The sequence below is a fragment of the Salmo trutta genome, chromosome 35 (assembly GCF_901001165.1).
Source record: "Salmo trutta chromosome 35, fSalTru1.1, whole genome shotgun sequence".
Lineage (NCBI taxonomy): Eukaryota > Metazoa > Chordata > Actinopteri > Salmoniformes > Salmonidae > Salmo > Salmo trutta.
In genome coordinates, this window is record NC_042991.1 from 14,484,519 (window position 1) to 14,505,600 (window position 21,082).

Here is a 21,082-nt window from a genome sequence, read left to right on the forward strand (position 1 = left end):
TTCAGATTGTTGACCCTCCATTCTTAAGCCGCCCAGTGGATCATGACCAGACACAAAACTCCACTCTGTCTGTCTGTCTCTCTCTCTCTCTCTCTCTCTGTCGGACTCTCTTCTCTGCCTCTCTCCTTGAGTATCAGAGTATGATGACCAGACACAAAACTCCACTTACAACTCAAAATATCTCTCTCTCTCACTCCTGCTCTCTCTCCCTTCCTCTCTTTCTCTGTGGTTGCCGACAGGTTATCTTCAGACCATTCCTTACAGTGGAGCAAGGTTTTTTCCTGTGCTAATTAAGGATAGCTAGAGACAGCTTTGGGTCTGGGATCTGGCCAAGGTGTTCATGATACATGACGGGACAAGATCCAAAAAATGTAAGACACACACACCACCAACACGCACACCCACACCCACACCCACACCGGCAAAAAGGGTTTACAGGGCCAAAAGACTGCACCACTTAGTGCTACATGACAGGACAGGCCCAAGACTGTGAGACAGCTTTCTCTCTCTCTCGCTCTCTCTCACACAGACACGCAGACAAACAAATCAAATCAAGATTCATTTATACAGCACAATTCAGACATGGAATATAATGCAATGTGCTTCACAGGAAAAACAAATATTACTACACAACAAACATATGAGGATAAAAAACAAAATAATAACAAGAAAAACTGAAATACTAAATATATCCACAGTTTCGGCACCCCTCAGGTTCTCTGGCAGGCTATTCCAGAGGCTGGGGGCATAGTAACTAAAGGCTGCCTCTCCATTCCTCTTGATCCTAGGCTTTGGGATAGTTAAAAGGCCAGTGCCAGAGGACCTGAGGGACCTACTGGATACATAACTTAAAAGCATGCCTGACATGTATTGGGGTGTACAATCACGGATTGATTTAAAAACCAATAGAAGAATCTTAAAATGTATTCTTAAACTCACAGGCAGTCAGTGCAGAAAACTTAAAACCGGTATGTTTTGCCAATGGCTTTCTTGGGTAGACCAGACAGGAGAGCATTACAGAAGTCAAGCCTCTCTGTAGCAGTCTGAGAGAGAAACGGCCGCACCTTGGCAATGTTCCTCAGGTGGTAAAAGCTATTTTGGTCACATTCCTAATGTGCAATTTAAAATTAAGTTCAGAATCTAAAATAACACCTTTATTGCCCGTGAATTAAAATGTGCGGCCAGATTCTCTCTCTGTGGTTTGGCTCCAACAATAAGTACCTAGGTCTTGTCTTGATTTCGCTGGAGGAAGTTGTGAGCCATCCAAGTATTTAAATCACTAATACAGTCTAATAATTTATCCGTGGAGCTAAAATCCTCTGGTGACACAGAAATTTACATTTTGCTTAAGAATGGAAGGTTGGAGATTGGCTGAAAATATCTAAGAGCTGAAGAATCTAGAATACTTTTCTTCAGAAAGGGTTTCACCATAGCAGTTTTTAGTGCAGTGGGGAAAGTGCCTGTGAACAGGGAATGATTAACAATAGCTCGCACTTCTTCAGATATGCAATTAAAAACTGTTATGTAGAAGGATCAAGAAGGCAGGTAGAATGCTTAAGTTGTGATCTCACTTTCCTGAGCATGTCTGTATCAACCAGGGAAAATAAATCCATAGTGCCTTTGCGTGGTAGGCTAGGACACATATCAAACTTCTCATCAGGTCTTACCTGACTGATACCCAGCCTAACGTGTGTTATCTTATCTCTGAAATATGTCGCAAACTCATCCCATTTAGACGTGGAGGAAAGTTCACATAGGTTTGCGGGGGTAGGATTTATCAGGCCATCAATGGCCGAGAAGAGTATTCTCAAGTTATACTGATTATTAGTGATCAAGTTAGACAAATGAGCCCGTCTGGCATTTCAAATTGCCTTGTTATGCAGTACCAGTCAAAAGTTTGGACACACCTACTCATTCAGGGGTTTTTCTTTATTTTTACTATTTTCTACATTGTAAAATAATAGTGAAGACATCAAAACTATGAAAGAACACATATGGAATCATGCTCTTCAATTTTTTTTAAACTGCATTGTTGGTTAGGGCTTGTAAGCATTTAACTGTATTTGGTGCATGCGACAAATAACATTTTATTTGATGTAGTAACCAAAAAAGTGTTAAACAAATTCAAATATATTTTCGATTTTATATTCTTCAAAGTAGCCATCCTTTGCCGTGATGACAGCTTGCACACTCTTGGCATTATCTCAACCAGCTTCAATCTTGAAGGAGTTCCCACATATGCTGAGCACTTGTTAGATGCTTTTCCTTCACTTTGCAGTCCAACTAATCCCAAACCATCTCAATTGGGTTGAGGTTGGGTGATTGTGGAGGCCAGGTCATCTGATGCAGCACTCCATCACTCTCCTTCTTGGTCAAACAGCCCTTACAGAGCCTGGAGGTGTGTTTTGGGTCATTGTCCTGTTGAAAAACAAATGATAGTCCCACTAAGCGCAAACCACATGGGATGGCGTATCGATGCAGAATGCTGTGGTAGCCATACTGGTTAAGTGTGTCTTGAATTCTAAATAAATCACAGACAGTGTCACCAGCAAAGCACCCCACACCATCACACCTCCTCTTCCATGCTTCACAGTGGGAACCACACATGTAGAGATAATTCGTTCACCTACTCTGCGTCTCACATAGGCATGGCTGTTGGAACCAAAAATCTCAAATTTGCACTCATCAGACCAAAGGACAGATTTCCACCGGTCTAATGTCCATTGCTCGTGTTTCTTGCCCCAAGCAAGTCTCGTCTTATTATTGGTGTCCTTTAGTAGTGGTTTCTTTGCAGAAATTCAATCATGAAGGCCTGATTCACTCAGTCTCCTCTGAACAATTGATGTTGAGATGTGTCTGTTACTTGAACTCTGTGAAGCATTTATTTGGGCTGCAATTTCTAAGGCTAGTAACTCTAATGAACTTATCATCTGCAGCAGAGGTAACTCTGGGTCTTCCTTTCCTGTGGCGATCCTCATGAGAGCCAGTTTCATCATAGCGCTTGATGGTTTTTGGTATACCACCCCTACCTTGACACAACACAACTGAATGGCACAAATGCATAAAAAATTTACTTTTAACAAGGCACACCTGTTAATTGAAATACATGCCAGGTGACTACCTCAATAAGCTGGTTGAGAGAATGAGCGTGCAAAGCTGTCATCAAGGCAAAAGGTGGCTACTTTGAAGAATCTCAAAAGAAAAAATTAATAAAACCCCTTGAATGAGTAGGTATGTCCAAACCTTTGACAGGTACTGTATATGTCAAGTTGCTCTCTCAGAATATCATTATGGACCTGAAACTTTTACTTTCTCCACTTCCGCTCTGCCTTTCTGCAATTTCTCTTTAATATATTAGTTTCCTCACTCATCCAAGGGGCTCTCCGTTCGGATGTGGCCTTTTTCAACTTTGCCGGAGCTATGGAATCAATAGTTGCCCTTAATTTGCTAGTGAAGTTATCAACTAAATCATCACAAGAGGAAGGCAGAATAGGTGATGGTGTACTGTTCATACACTCAATAAAATCTGTAGCAACTTCAGAGGTAAGATAGCGTTTCTTAATAATGTGTTAGCACAGTATTAACCTAGTAGTAGTAAAAAAATGCACAGTGGGGATCAGATAAAGCAACATCAACAATAGAGGATATGTCAATAGAAAGCCCCTTGGTAAAAACCAGGTCCAGATGATGGTCGCGGTTATAGGTGGGCACACACACAGGCAAAGGGGGTGCAAAGAACTGCACCACGTAGTCCCCAGACCAGGGCCAATATCCACAAGGCATCCCAGAAAAGGTCCTAGGAATCCTGTTTTAAAAAAACCATTTTAAGACAACAAAAACACTCCCAGCTCCGAGTAAATTTCAGGATGTTGTTAATAACCTCTACGGGCTAGGGGGCAGTATTGAGAATTTTGGAAAAAATATGTGCCCATTTTTAACTGCCACCTACACCAACTCAGAAGCTAGGATATGCATATTATTACCAGATTTGGATAGAAAACACTCGGAATTTTCTAAAACTGTTTGAATGGTGTCTGTAAGTATAACAAAACTCATATGGCAGGCAAAAACCTGAGAAAACCTGAGAGAAAAAAAGAATTTTGTGGCTGTACTATTTTTTTGTGTCATTGTTTAATAGATACCACAGTGAGAAAGGATTCATTTCGCAACTCCTACGGCTTCCACTAGATGTCAGCGATCTTTATAAAGTTGTTTGAAGCGTCTATGATTAACAGAGACCAAATTAGAATGCAGGGAAGTTGACGTCCCTGGGATGTCGTCACTTCCATTATTGCCTGCACCTGCGCAATCATGAGACGCGAGACATTTTTCAAAAACGTTTTTCTAGACACAGGTGAGGTCGGGTTGAAACATTACTGATGTTTCACGTTAAAAATGGCTCTAAAGATTGATGCTAAACAACGTTTGACATGTTTGAACGAACGTAAATAGATTCTTTTTAAAACTTTTAAAACTTTTTGCCGTGACTTCACACCCCCCCGCGCTACTTTTTAGTAGCCATCGAAGAGCTAACAACATGGAACAACTTGGAGTTATTTGGACATCAATTATGAACTTTGTCAAAAGAAACCACATTTGTTGTGGTCCTGGGATTCCTGGAAGTGCCAATGGATGAAGATAATCAAAGGTAAGGGATTATTGACAATAGTATTATTGATATTACATGGTTACAAGATGATGCTAACCTATATAGCCTAGCCTATTGTTCTTAGCACAGCACCCGGTTTATTGCAACTTGTGATTTCCCAGTAAAGTTATTTTGAAATCTGGCAATAGAGTAGCATTTACGAAATGTTAAACTATAATTATTTGAATGACAATATTATAATTTACCAATGTTTTCGAATAGTAATTTTGTAAATTGTAACGTTGTTCACCGGAAACATTTCAGAGAAGAAAAAAATCTGAATTTCACCGCTACTGTAAAATGCTGTTTTTGGATATAAATATGAACTTGATGGAACAAAAAATGCATGTATTGTATAACATAATGTCCTAGGAGTGTCATCTGATGGAGATTGTCAAAGGTTGGTGCATAATTCTAGCTGGTTTCTGCTTTTGGTGACGCCTGACCTTGAATTGAAAATGGATGTTTGTACTTTTGTGGCTATGTACTGTCCTAACATAATCTAACTTTATGCTTTTGCCGTAAAGCCTCTTTGAAAATCGAACAATGTGGTTAGATTAAGGAGATGTTTATCTTTTAAATGGTGTAAAATAGTTGATTGTTTGAGAAATTGAAATTATTAGATTTTTGATGTTTTGAATTTCCAGCCTTGCTAGCAATCCCGTCTCAGGGTTCATTGCTACCCCGTATCCCCAACACACTGTCCAGACACTCTGAGCCAGGAGCAAAATCAACTCCTAAAAGTGTATCTCACCTGGTAATCATGAGAGCTTGAGGTATCGCAAAGGAAAGAGTGATAACGCTCATTGACATTGTTGCAAATGATGGAGAATAACCAATTGCGATGAGAAAATTGCCCGCTGTGAACTCTATAATACTCCTCAACCATCAAATGTTGCAATGGTAAAACGTTTGATATAATTTTCACATAATACGATCACTTTGCCTACTCTTAATTGTTGTCTAATATGTTGGCATGCTTTAACTTTTTTAACCAATTCTGATGGTTGTTAAAGCTGCATTTTTATAATAGACTGTTACTGTTATATCAACACACTTGTCACTCCCGTTTAACAACTCTAAATAGCTTTGGCTCAGTAGGATTCAAGTCACTTGCCGATATTGTTGCATAAAAAATGTGAAAACATTTCTTTAGTCTTAAAACTGGTTTCAACAGGATTCATATGACCTTTTCTGGGATGCTTAGTAGAAACGGCCCCAGACCTTCCACCAAACATAGAGCACTCTTAAAGCTAGACTCAGCGATATGATGTAGATGCAGTAGGTAAACAGCATAGCGGGGACAACTTCTCAGCTGTTTTGGTGCCCTGGCTACCACGCTGTGAACATCATGAAGCGAACCTGTGCACATGCGCCAATACTGTGTGTGACCGTGTGAGAGCGAAGTCTTCCATCTCGCTCATCTCAATATCTGCTGTGCTGCTCGTGGCAATGAGACTGAGTCTAACCTTTAACTTCAGTTCCACTCCATTAACAACCAGACATTTTTCAGACCCAGCGACTCAACACTTTGAGCTTTAATTGCATCAACAACAGCCATTAACCTTTCGAGCCATCCAACCATTATTAGCAAACTGTCAAATGTTCAGTTGTTTGACCCTGGCACACCATTGCATGGGAAACTCAAGAGTGTATAACTCATAGTGCAGAACCATAAATATAGCTTGTAAAGAGACAAGTTATTTCTCAGTCAGAGTGTTTGTCTAAGAAAGCAAAGTATTACAATGGCACTCTTGCTTGTTTGTATAAAGCCGGTTATAGCAGATACCCCAGTGTTTTGCCTGTTTTACAGGTTTGATGTAAACACAGTTGAAGTTGCTCCTAGATACTGATCTACAGTCATTTTCAAATTTTTCCCCCTGGAGGAGAGTAATCTGATCCTAGCTCTGTCCTTATGGGCAACTTCTACCCAGATTGAGAAAGTGCCTAATTTGCCGTGCCTGAACCTGGGGTGTATTCACAAGGTATAAATCTTCATGGAAGCCCTGAGACATTGAAATTCAATATGCAGAATGAAGTGTTGCATCATGTGGAATGGTCTCCAAAATTCCTTCAAGTTGGTGGATTTGGTGCCTATAGGGCAATTCAGTCGGATGTTAGAGGGCCGTTTTGCTGAAGAATGTGTTTTGATTTTCGTGTTTTGTGTTTGCTTTTCATGTATCGTGTATATAGATATGCATTGTGTCATTGTTGTATTATGTAATTGTTGTTTATTGATGTGTTGTTTATTGCTGTTTGACAGGTCGTCATTGGAAATAAGAATTTGTTGTTAATTGACTTACCTGTATAAAAAAAGGTGAAATAAATATAAAGTGACGTCACCTTAGACAGAAAGGTCATCTTAGACACAACCGTGACTCAGAATGACTATCCCCACACACCGATCACCTCGTCGTCATATTGCTAACACCAATCCAATGCTTTGAGCTCTACAAGAATATATTGGCGTAAGGGCTTGGGCTTTTTTGGGGATGTATGAAACAGTGATAAATATATGACTTCAGCCCTGTCCAGAAAATCCATCATCCCTAGGCACTGAACTCTTTGGATAGGTATTAGTAATATGATAGTAGCTCCACTTTTCTCACTGAGGTGTAATATTCTCCATATTGTCCAATCCTCTCAGATTTACACAATTGCCAAGGGGGAATTAAATCATGTTTGTCAGGTATGGGCAACTTTGATGGGGTGAAGGCTACAAAAAATCTGAAATCATCATGAGGGGCTGCAGTTGCTATCGGGTCTGCGTACCCACATCCATACCAGGATAACAAGTTTAGATAGCTGGCCGCTAAACTAACTTAGCAATCTAAAAAATGTTAGCTGACATGGGCTAATTGACTGACTATCAGTGACTGACATAACCATAGAGAACTGCTGATGCACTACCAAATTTTGAAATTGCACCTTGTGTATTCTACTATCCTAACTCGCAACAGTAAGTTGAGTCCCTGACTGAGTTATTTTTTTGGAGGGGGGGGGATTGATTCGAGGGCCTTCAAAAGGGGGTCCGTCAGTTGCCCAACCCTGACGTAGGTCAATCAAAACAAAATAAGAAGTTATTCCAATCCCAAGCAAATTATGCAAATGTACACTGAACAAAAATATACATTGCATTCGGAAAGTATTCAGAACCCTTCACTTTTTACACATTTTGTTATGTTACAGCCCTATTCTAAAATAGATTAAATGAAAAAATGTCCTCATCAATCTACACACAAAGTCCCCATAATGACAAAGCAAAAACAGGTTTTAAGACATTTTTGCAAATGTATTAAAAATGTCAACTTAAAATGTATTTACGTAAGTATTCATATCCCTTTGATATGAGATTTGAAAATGAGCTCAGGTGCATCTTGTTTCCATTGATCATCCTTGAGATATTTCTACAACTTGATTGGAGTCTACCTGTGGTAAATTCAATTGATTGGACATGATTTGGAAAGGCACACACCTGTCTATATAAAGTCCCATAGTTGACAGTGCATGTCAGAGCAAAAACCAAGCCATGAGGTCAAAGGAATTGTCCGTAGATCTCAGAAACAGGATTGTGTCGAGGGACAGATCTGGGGAAGGGTACCATTTTTTTGCAGCAGCATTGAAGGTCCCCAAGAAACAGTGGCCTCCATCATTCTTAAATGGAAGAAGTTTGGAACCACCAAGACTCTTTCCAGAGCTGGCCGCCCAGCCAAACTGAGCAATCGGGGGAGAAGGGCCTTAGCCAAGGAAATGACCAAGAACCCGATGGTCACTGACAGAGCTCCTGCATTCATCTGTGGAGATGAAAGAACCTTCCAGAATGATAGCAATCTCTGAAGCACTCCACCAATCAGTAATTTATGGTAGAGTGGCCCTCCTCAGTAAAATGTACATGACAGCCAACTTGGAGTTTGCCAAAAGGCACCTAAAGGACTCTCAGACCATGAGAAACAAGATTGAACTTTTAGGCCTGAATGCCAAGCGTCACATCTGGAGGAAACCTGGCACCATCCCTACGGTGAAGCATGGTGGTGGCAGCATCATGCTGTGGGGATGTTTTAAGCGGCAGGGACTGGGAGACTACTCAGGATCGAGTGAAAGATGAACAGAGCAAAGTACAGAGAGATGCTTGATGAAAACCTAATCCAGAGCACTCAGGACCTCAGACTGAACCCTGAACCCTGAACATCTCTGGAGAGACCTGAAAATAGCTGTGCAGCAACATTCCCCATCCAACCTGACAGAGCTGGAGAGGATCTGCAGAGAAGAATGGGAGAAACTCCCCAAATACAGGTGTGCCAAGCTTGTAGCGTCATACCGAAGAAGAATCGAGGCTGTAATCACTGCCAAAGGCGCTTCAACAAAGTACTGAGTAAAGGGTCAAAAATATTTCATTTTTTTATTTTTAATACATTTGCAAACATTTCTAAAAACCTGTTTTTGCTTTGTCATTATGGAGTATTGTGTGTAGATTGATGGGGGGAAACAATTGTATTTATTTTATAATAAGGCTGTAACGTAACAAAATGTGTAAAAAGTGAAGGGGTCGGAATATTTCCGAATGCACTTGCAACAGTTTCAAAGATTGTACTGTTACAGTTCATATAAGGATATTAGTCAATTGAAATAGGCCCTACTCTGTGGATTTCACATGACTGGGAATAGAGATATGCATCTGTTGGTCATAGATACCTTAAAAAAAGGTAGGAGTGTAGATAAGAAAACCAGTCAGTATTAAGCTGTTGATTGTGGCCTGTGGAATGTTGTCTCACTCCTCTTCAATGGCTGTGCAAATTTTCTGGATATTTGTGGGAACTAGAAAATGCTGTCGTACACGTCAATCCAGAGCATCCCAAACATGCTCAATGGGTAACATGTCTGGTGAGTATACAGGGTCATTTTCAGCTTTCAGGAATTGTGTACAGATCCTTGCGACATGGGGCCGTGCATTATCGTGCTGAAAGATGAGGTGATGGCGGCAGATGAATGACACGACAATGGGCCTTAGGATCTCGTCACGGTATCTCTGTGCATTCAAATTGCCATCGTTAAAGTGCAATTGTGTTAGTTGTCCACAGCTTATGCCTGCCTGCCCATACCATAACCCCACCGCCACCATGGGGCACTCTGTTCAACACGTTGACATCAGCAAACCGCTCACCCACACAACGCCATACAAGCTGTCTGCCATCTGCCCGGTAAGGTTGAAACCGGGATTCATCCATGAAGAGCTCACTTCTTCAAAGTACCAGTGGCCATCGAAGGTGAGCATTTTCCCAGTCAAGTCGGTTACGACACCGAACTGCAGTCAGGTCAAGACCCTGGTGAGGACAACGAGCACGCAGATGAGCTTCCCTGAGATGGTGTCTGACAGTTTGTGCAGAAATTCTTCAGTTATGCAAATCCACAGTTCCATCAGCTGTCTGGGTGGCTGATCTCAGATGATCCCGGAGGTGAAGAAGCCAGATGTGGAGGTCCTGGGCGTGGTTACACGTGGTCTGCGGTTGTGAGGCCGGTTGGACGTACTGCCAAATTCTCTAAAAAGAATTTGTAGGTGGCTTATGGTAGAGAGATTTTCATCAAAGTCTCTGGCAACAGCTCTGGTGGACATTCCTGCAGTCAGCATGCGAATTTCACGCTCCCTCAAAACTTGAGTCATCTGTGGCATTATGTTGTGTGATAAAACTGCACATTTTAGAGTAGCCTTTTATTGTCCACAGCACAAGATGCACGTGTGTAATGATCACACTGTTTAATCAGCTTTTTGATATGGTACACCTGTCAGGTGATAGGATTATCTTGGTTTAGGAGAAAAGCTCACCAACAGGATGTAAACAAATTTGTGCCAAAATTTGAGAGAAATAAGCTTTTTGTGTGTATGGAAAATTTCTGGGATGTTTTATTTCAGCTCATGAAACATGGAACCAACACTTTACATATTGCGTTTATATTTTAGTGCAGTGCAGTATATTTTATACTAAATATAATTTGACTAATTTGAGTCTCACATTACTGTGGGCTAATGGTCAAGACAGAGACACTGACCAAAGATATGACCCACGATAGTTCATCTGTGTCATTAAGCAAGGAGGTGGGCAAACCCAAGCACGAGCAAGCGAGATCTTATTGGCGCATTGTATTTAGCATGTACAGTTGAAGTCGGAAGTTTACATACACTTAGGTTGGAGTCATTAAAACTCGTTTTTCAACCACTTCACAAATTTCTTGTTAACAAACTATAGTTTTGGCAAGTCGGTTAGGACATCTACTTTGTGCATGACACAAGTAATTTTTCCAAAAATTGTTTACAGACAGATTATTTCATTTATAATTCACTGTATGACAATTCCAGTGGGTCAGAAGTTTACATACAATAAGTTGACTGTGCCTTTAAACAGCTTGGAAAATTCCAGAAAATGGTGTTAGAAGCTTCTGATAGGCCAATTGACATAATTTGAGTCAATTGGAGGTGTACCTGTGGATGTATTTCAAGGCCTACCTTCAAATTCAGTGCCTCTATGCTTGACATCATGGGAAAATCAAAAGAAATCAGCCAAGACCTCAGAAAAAAATTGTAGACCTCCACAAGTCTGGTTGATCCTTGGGAGCAATTTCCAAATGCCTGAAGGTACAACGTCCGCTCAGCAAGGAAGAAGCCACTGCTCCAAAACCGCCATAAAAAGCCAGACTACGGTTTGCAACTGCACATGGGGACAAAGATCGTACTTTTTGGAGAAATGTCCTCTGGTCCGATGAAACAAAAATAAAACTTTTTGGCCATAGTGATCGTCGTTATGTTTGGAGGAACAAAGGGGGAGGCTTGCAAGCCGAAGAACACCATCCCAACCGTGAAGCACGGGGGTGGCAGCATCATGTTGTGGGGGTGTTTTGCTGCAGGAGGGACTGGTGCACTTCACAAAATAGATGGCATCATGAGGGAGGGAAAATTATGTGGATATATTGAAGCAACATCTCAAGACATCAGTCAGGAAGTTAAAGCTTGGTTGAAAATGGGTCTTCCTAATGGACAATGACAAGCATACTTCCAAAGTTGTGGCAAAATGGCTTAAGGACAACAAAGTCAAGGTATTGGAGTGGCCATCACAAAGCCCTGACCTCAATCCCATAGAAAATGTGTGGGCAGAACTGAAAAAACATGTGCGAGAAAGGAGGCCTACAAACCTGACTCAGTTACACCAGCTCAGTCAGGAGGAATGGGCCAAAATTCACCCAACTTACTATGGGAAGCTTGTGGAAGGCTACCTGAAACGTTTGACCCAAGTTAAACAATTTAAAGGCAATGCTACCAAATACTAATTGAGTGTATGTTAACTTCTGACCCAGTGGGAATGTGATGAAAGAAATTAAAGCTGAAATAAATCATTATCTCTACTATTATTCTGACATTTCACATTCTTAAAATAAAGTGGTGATCCTTACTGACCTAAGACAGGGAATTTTTAATAGGGTTAAATTCAGGAATTATGAAAAACTGAGTTTAAATGTATTTGGCTAAGGTGTATGTATACTTCCGACTTCAACTGTATTTGTATATTTCCGTTAGGGAACATCTACTCAATTCGACTTTGCACTCCTAAACAATGCAATTTTTCATAACAGATTCTAGTTTTGGTAACAGAAAAATGTATTGAGATCAGATGTTTAATTGATGAGAAAATTTGAAGAATGTCGGCCCAATTTCACCTAGTTCCATCCTCTCCCACTACCCGCGACTGGACTTCCTCTCACTACCATATTTGGTAGAAAACATTCTGAATGGAGTCTTAAGCTTTATTGCCCGTGACGTGTCTGGGTTACCCCTTCTGTCTGTGGACTGACCTTGCAGTAGCATGTGGACGTTATCAATGTCCAAGGGGATGACTCCATCGTCCAGAGGGGCTTCCTCTGGGTTTAGCCCTGACGCCATATATCCTGAAAGGGGAACCGATCACCAGGTGAGTCCTGGCAGCATACTGGTGCTCTGTGGAGATAGCAAGGCACACAGGACAATAAAGAATCTGAAATAAATTTTCTGTATATACACACTTTCATTAATCACACCTACATCAACCTAGTGGGCTCCGAGGAGAGTACTGTGTACACATACTGTATACCAGCAGTACATTTAAATAGACATGGTGTCACCACTGTGAAAACTCCTAAGTCCCAAGAATATACAGTAGCAACAGCAGGTCAAATAAATAAGTTTAATACAATATGAGTTGCAGCAAGCTGAACAACAATCCACATCTGAGCAGAAAGATTACATAACATTCACCAATATACAGGTACATACTTACATAGCTTAAGTACACAAAAAACACATACACATAGGATCAACAGTGAAAACACGTACCTGGCTATAAAAGTTTGTCCAAAAGAAAGAGCAACAGCCTATATAAGATACAGTGACGTGCACTGATATCATTAATCATAAATCATGGATCTGGTCATTCAGAACGGTGTTCTGGTAAAAAAAAAATCGTATTCCTCCTTGTCCTAGTTCCATTTCAACCCCTGTCCCCTGCTCGTAGGACCTCCCCCTTCCATGTACACAGTCCACAATGCTCCACTTGGCCTACTGGAGGACTAGGTGGTGCCATCTATTGCTTACACCTTTCCAGTCCTTTCAGATATGTGAACACCAAAGAGGTAAGGGGAACTACCCTAACCTCTCTGGCTGAATTTGCCCTTTTTTTCTTAGCGGAGTTAACGTCTCATACAGGGGAGCTGAGCTGGCGCCCCTGTAATTTGCACGCTGATGCTGGACCTCAAATGGAAGCCGATTTGTGCAAAAATTCAGCTATAGAAACGACCACAACAAATCTTGAAAACTGATTGCATCTAATAACAGATGACCATATCGAACCTTGAATGTAATTTAAAGCTCCAAGGTGGTCATATGCTATTTGATGTGTTAAGTTTGCTTATGCAAACTTAACAATGAAACATGGTGATGACCCAAAATTGCCCAGCCTGGAAGCTTGTGTTTCAGACATAAGGAAGTGGAAGTGGATGGCGGACAATTTTTTTACTTTTAAACTCGGACAAAACAGAGATGCTAGTTCTAGGTCCCAAGAAACAAAAGATATCTGCTGTCGGATCTGACATGAATCTCGTTGGTTGTACAGTCGTCTCAAATAAAACTGTGAAGGAACTCAGCGTTACTCTGGACCCTGATCTCTCTTTTGACAAACATATACAAAAATATTTCAGATGCTTTTTTTTCAATTACGATCTTGTCTCAACTCCCTAACAGGCTCTGGAGAGGCAAAGATGGAGTCATACGACCTCCGAAACATGACCCCCATACCGCGCTCCTTAATCCGGAAGCCAGCGACACCAATGTGTCGGAGGAAACATTGTTCAACAGGTGACCAGGGTTAGCAATACAAGACTCTATTATTATGGTGGGAGATAATAATACAGTTTAAAATACCTCAATGGACCGTAAAGGAAATCACACTACAAACTATCACCCTCATGCACTTAAGGAAATCCCGAATGTCACTGATATTGGAACTAGTGAATGGAGGCTTAAATATCCTGACCTAGTGAGATATGGCAGAGACTCAATCAAGCTTGTCATCTTGTCTACTTTCTTATGTCATTCTTGCTGGCACCAAAAGTAAAAAGAAGTGTTGATAAGGGACAGAATGCAGTTGGACCATCAAATAATTGGCATATACATTGCTCTTACAGAATTTCCACGTGCGTGAAGATAATGGAAATGTAATCAAAACCAATTGGATGATAACTAGGACAGAATAATTTATAACTTACTTTTTCCAACATAACATACAGTACAGTGGTTCCTCCTTTAAAAGTTGCGTCATACTACAGCACACCTTGCGGGCTGCTGCAGCATTCTATGGCATGTTGTTTAATTGTCAGCCATTTTTTACATTAATGGAAGTTAGTGCTAGTTTGACCACCAGAGGACATCCTTGAGAAGCATTTGATAGTCTCCCATGTTGGCATTGCTAGAGAATTTAAAACCTTTTTTTGTAATAACATAGTACATGGGATTGATTTTAAGAAATGTGGCTTAATAAATGTAATTAATATTATGGTGTATCTATTCTGAGAAAAACGGAAAACTGAACCCTCAGGGTTTCCCTTAGGATGGAATGAAAAATATGGCGCTGTACAACGTGAGCATTTCACTGTAAGCATTTCACTGTAACGTCTACGGCTGTTGTATTCGGCGCACATGACAAATAAACTTTGATTTGATTTGATGGTCAGGAGTAGGCTAAAGTATAAAAGGATTGGAAGATTCTATATTGTTTTCCTTCATTAGACAACTTTGTTCCAATAGTTCTGTAAATCAGTGATATTTATTCCCATAGTAATTCGTTATGGATCTTTAACTAAATCCCCATCTGCATTTTGAAAGAGTATTTTCATCATTATTTTATTAAAGAAAGCATAAAGATGCTGATGAAGAAATACAGTACTGTACAGTACATGCTTTTACATTTGGATAATAAAGCATTTTGAAGATATAAGCCACCTGCATTTGTTTATTAGGCTACTTTGCAGTCTGACAAGTAAACATAGCCTACAATACATACTGTAGTAAACATGGGAAAGTGATTAATTCCTGACATAAGGGAGAGCAGGCCATCTCTGTACTAGAGAATGTGGGCAAGTGGGAGACCGGGGTTCAATTTCCTGACGGGGAGGAAGGAGTAGGCTGCCCTTGTAAATAAGAATTTGTTCTTAACTGATTCCATATGTGTTATTTCATAGTTGTGGTGTCTTCACTATTATTCTACTATGTAGAAAATAGAAAAAAGAAAGAAAAATCCTGGAATGAGTAGGTATGTCCAAATATTTGACTGGTACTTGCTTAATTAATTTGATTAATATTACGGTGTTCTATTCCAAGAAAAATGAAAAATCCTCTGTGTTTCCGTTAGGATGGAACGGAAAATATGGCGCTGTACAACGTGACTGTTGGCAGTACAGTACTTAGCTAAAGAATCCTGTGTCGTGCAGGCAGGGCACACGGGAGACCGGGGTTCAAGTCCTCGACGGGGAGGAAGGAGTAGGCTGTCCTTGTAAATAAGAATTTGTTCTTAACCTCTCTAGGATAGGGGGCAGTATTTTCACATCCGGATAAAAAACGTACCCGATTTAATCTGGTTATTACTACTGCCCAGAAACTAGAATATGCATATAATTATTAGCTTTGGATAGAAAACACCCTAAAGTTTCTAAAACTGTTTGAATGGTGTCTGTGAGTATAACAGAACTCATATGGCAGGCAAAAACCTGAGAAGATTCTGTACAGGAAGTGCCCTCTCTGACCATTTCTTGGCCTTCTACACTCTCTTTATTGAAAACTGAGGATCTCTGCTGTAACGTGACATGTCCTAAGGCTCCCATAGGCTCTCAGAAGGCGCCAGAACGTTGAATGATGACTTTGCAGGCCATGGCTGAAAAACAGTAGCGCATTTGGTAAGTGGTCGATCTGAGAACAATGAAGAGTCCATTTTAGATTTTGAGTCTTTGAATGAAAACAGGGTTTCCCGGTCGGAATATTATCGCTTTTTTACGAGAAAAATCGCATAAAAATTGATTTTAAACAGCGTTCGACATGCTTCGAAGTACGGTAATGGAATATTTAGATTTCTTTTTGTCACGATACGCGTCCGCGCGTCTGTTCGGATAGTGTTCGGATAGTGTCTTGAACGCAAGAACAAAACAGAGGATATTTGAACATAACTATGGATTATTTTGAACCAAAACAACATTTGTGGATGAAGTAGAAGTCCTGGGAGTGCATTCTGACGAAGAACAGCAAAGGTAATCCAATTTTTCTTATAGTAAATTTGAGTTTGGTGAGTGCCAAACTTTGTGGGTGTCAAAATAGCTAGCCTGTGATGGCGAGCTATCTACTCAGAATATTGCAAAATGTGCTTTTGCCAAAAAGCTATTTTAAAATCGGACACCGCGATTGCATAAAGGAGTTCTGTATCTATAATTCTTAAAATAACAACTATGTTTTTTGTGAACGTTTATCGTGAGTAATTTAGTAAATTCACCGGAAGTTTGCGGTGGGTATGCTAGTTCTGAACGTCACATGCTAATGTAAAAAGCTGGTTTTTGATATAAATATTAACTTGATTGAACAAAACATGCATGTATTGTATAACATAATGTCCTAGGAGTGTCATCTGATGAAGATCATCAAAGGTTAGTGCTGCATTTAGCTGTGGTTTTGATTTTTGTGACATTATATGCTAGCTTGAAAAATGGGTGTCTGATTAATTCTGGCTGGGTACCCTGCTGACATAATCTAATGTTTTGCTTTCGTTGTAAAGCCTTTTTGAAATCGGACAGTGTGGTTAGATTAACGAGAGTCTTGTCTTTAAAATGGTGTAAAATAGTCGTATGTTTGAGAAATTGAAGTAATAGCATTTCTAAGGTATTTGAATATCGCGCCACGGGATTCCACTGGCTGTTGAGTAGGTGGGATGATTCCGTCCCACATACCCTAGAGAGGTTAACTGACTTGCCTAGTAAAATAAAGGTTACACTAAAAGCATAACATTTCTGCTGTAACGCCCTGGCCATAGAGAGGGGTTTTTTGTTCTTTATTTTGGTTAGGCCAGGGTGTTACATTGGGTGGGCGTTCTATGTTCCTTTTTCTATGTTTTGGTATTTCTTTGTTTTGGGCCGTGTGTGTGGCTCCCAATCAGGCACAGCTGAAGCTCGTTGCTGCTGATTGGGAGTCACACATAAGGAGCATGTTTTTCCTTTGGGTTTTGTGGGTAATTGTTTCTGTTTGAGTATTTGCCTAACAGGACTGTTTGCTGTCGTTTTGTTCATTTTGTAGTGTTCTCTTGTTTGTTTAGAATTAAAATTCTAATGATGAGCACATCCTCTGCTGCACCTTGGTTCCCTCTTACAGACAGCTGTGACATCTGCACCCTACTTTTCTAAGTCTAGTCTAACCAATACCCTAACAGAGATTCAGTGAAGAAAAAAACATCTCATTGATTTATCAAGGCCAGTCCCCATGCTTGTCTCAGAGCAGCGCGAAACGATGCTGAAATCTTATTGCTTCAAAAATCTTATTGCTTCAAATCCTATTAATTCTAACTTCAATATGCTTTTTAAATAAATAAGACCTACACCACTTTTAACAGCACATTACTCATTACCTATGGTAGTCCTACAGTATATCAAAACATCATTTTTTCAATGACGTGACTCTCCGACAATTACATTTAGAGGATTGGAGGACTCTATTATCTAAGGGGCATTTTCCGTGAGATATTCTCAGATATTCTCACAGATACTAAGGGTCTTTTATGTAATTCTTATTTAATTAATAATAATAATAATCGCTTTGTTGAAAAAGTAACGATATTTTGGAGATTTTCTTTTCATTTAACCTAGAGTGAGTGAGAAAAAGGCAATTCTTGAACATGGGGTGAGACATTCTCACTAATTTGTAACTAAAGCCAGTTTGTTATTTAGAATTATTTATTTCTGGAGAAACCTAACTTGATTATTTAGCAGACATCACTTTTATTCAGTCAACACATATATCTTAAGAATATCATGGAATAAAATATTACATTTTCGGTTCTCCATGCTTGTCTCAGAACAGCACGGAACGGTGCTGAAATAGACGTCCACAGCGGGAAGGCTATATATAATGATATATTTCATTTTTTTTTAAATGACAGTGAGCGATTGTAATCTGAATAAATGCCAAAATAATATTTATAAAGGCCAAAATATAGCCCTACTAATAGCCATAATTTTCTGTAGTTTCTACCCAATGATTTGTCCGACAAACAAAGACCTTCGTGTCCTGCAGGCCCAGGCATGGATCAAAGCTGGCAAGACATTCAATGACGTCATCTTCACAGACGAAGCAACCGTGGCCCTTGAGCCATTTGCTCAAAATTGCTACAGAAAAAAAGGAAGAAGATCAAGCAAGCCGAGTCCCAAGCATCTGCTCAAACTCCATGTGTGGGGGCCAATTTCTCGCCAGGGCACCAGCCCATATTTGATTTTTGATGGTAAGTTTGGCTATTACCTTTTTCAGGTATCATGGCTCGAGATTTCTTTGAGGAAGAAATCATCAAGAGATATGCTGGACCCTATGTCAGAGAGGTGTTTCTGGGACCACATCATATCTTTCAAGGTAGGATTATAGCAATATTTTGTTATATTTAGGCCTATTTACATGTATATTTCTATTATTGTAGCTAATCTTGGCTGTTAGGCAAAATGCATTTTTTTCTTCTCCAAATGCAGACAATGACCCAAAGCATACTGCCACCCTGGTTCACATTGCAAATGAGGGCATAAACTGGGTCAAGACTCCAGCTGAGTAAGTAGACCTTTATATAGTAAAATAAAGATTGAATAAAAATAAATAAAAGACCTACGACACCTACGGTAGGCCTACAGCATATTAAAAAAAATGTAATCTCTACATGCAGGTCTCCTGATTTAAACCCGATCTAACTTGTTTGGCATCAACTAAAAACAATCATTTGTAACTCTACCTAGCCGACAAGCGAAGATGAACTGGTCAAGGTCATCAAGATGTTTTGGCTAGAGAAATTGACGATACAACAATGCAACAAATACACTGATCCTCTCAGCAAGGTTTTACCTGTGGTCGTGGAGCTGGGTCGAAGTGGACTAAAATGTAGTTAAAAAAAACATCCGCATTTGAATGTCTTTTTTCTCATTATTTTTTTCACGAAAGCATTAGATGTTGTTGAAGAAATACTGTACAGCTGTTTTGAGTTAGAAATGTAACACTTTAGAGTACTTAAGCATCGAATACATTGCAAGTTGAGGGATTTTCACAACAGTAGCCGGGCTATAAAAAGTCTATTTTCGTGCTAATAGGAGATGGGCTACACCTGCTACAGTACTACAGTACAGTACACTTGCGAAAAACAAGTGTTTGAAAACCTGTTTTCAAAATGCCTCCAGTTGTCCATCAATACTGTAAATAAAAACAGCATCTTGTTTACATTCTTTATTGTAACCACAATGTCGCAAATCATTTGTTTCTACCTCAGAGCAAATAACCTGGATTGTTACTCCCATCTCGTTCCTCGCACTCTTCCACACGTCATTTTCTGTCTGAGTGGCTCGTGGGCGTGCTGGTAGGATATGGGCAGCACCTTGGGTGTGCGTCAATAATTCAGCATAGCAAGTTTGTATGAAGGTCTGGTTATTCACAGGCAAAGAGTAATATGCTCTAAACCGCTCTGGTGACAAACTTTGCTGCCCTGGTGTCAATCGTCCACATGGCTGGGAGAACCTACTCGGATGAATGCAGATGACGTTAGATATGCATAGGAAGTGCAATGTACTGTTTTCTTTCTGTATATATGAATTACAAATCATCCTTTACTTAAATCATGTTTCTAGTCTATTGCATAGTTACAATGGGTAATCATTGATGTCCCAGGAGCAGGAGTGGTAAACACTGTTGAAGTGTATAATTGTAATACATACATGCAGACACAGCATCATTCAAAGAATGGAGTTTGATACACCTGGTATTGGATATGACTGAAAAAAAACGTGCTAAATAGCGATTCAGACCCTTTACTCAGTACTTCGTTGAAGCACCTTTGGCAGCTTGGGGAGTGTCGCTGCAGAGCATTTTTCAGGTCTCTCCAGAGATGTTCGATCAGGTTTATGTCTGGGATCTGGCTGGGCCACTCAAGGACATTCAGAAACTTGTCCCGAAGCCACTCCTGCGTTGTCTTAGCTGTGTGCTAAGGGTTGTTGTCCTGTTGGAAGGTGAACCTTAGCACCTATCTGAGGTCTTGAGCGCTCTGGAGCAGGATTTCATCAAGGATCTCACTCTGTACTTTGCTCTGTTCATCTTTCCCTCGATCCTGACTAGTCTCCAAGTCCCTGCCGCTGAAAAACATCCCCACAGCATGATGCTGCCACCACCGTGCTTCACCGTAGGGATGGTGCCAAGTTTCCTCCAGACGTAACGCTTGGCATTCAGGCCTGAGAGTCCTTTAGGTGCCTTTTGGCAAACTCCAAGCAGGCTATCATGTGCCTTTTACTGAAGAGTTGCTTCTGTCTGGCCACTACCATAAAGGCTTGATTGGTGGAGTGCTGCAGAGATGGTTGTCCTTCTGGAAGGTTCTCCCACCTCCACAGAGGAACTCTGGAGCTCTGTCAGAGTGACCATCGGGTTCTTGGTCACCTCCCTGCCCAAGGCCCTTCTCCCACGAATGCTCAGTTTGGCCAGGCGGCCAGCTCTAGGAAGTGGTTCCAAACTTCTTCCATTTAAGAATGATGAAGGCCACTGTGTTCTTGGGGACATTCAATGCTGCAGACATTTTTTGGTACCCTTCCCCAGATCTGTGCCTCAACACAATCCTGCTTCGGAGTTCTCCAGACAATCCCTTCAACCTCATG

General features: G+C 40.5%; 1 protein-coding gene across 2 annotated transcripts in view; it reads right to left on the reverse strand.

Moving 5' to 3' along the window:
* Positions 1-21,082, reverse strand: part of syne2a (spectrin repeat containing, nuclear envelope 2a) — a 258,178-nt gene that overhangs the window by 223,611 nt on the left and 13,485 nt on the right. For both annotated transcript variants that reach the window (XM_029733409.1, XM_029733408.1), the window contains exon 2: positions 12,488-12,629. In XM_029733409.1, coding sequence (XP_029589269.1) covers positions 12,488-12,575 — 88 coding nt within the window. In that variant the 5' untranslated portion in view covers positions 12,576-12,629. The remainder of the gene's footprint in view (positions 1-12,487; positions 12,630-21,082) is intronic.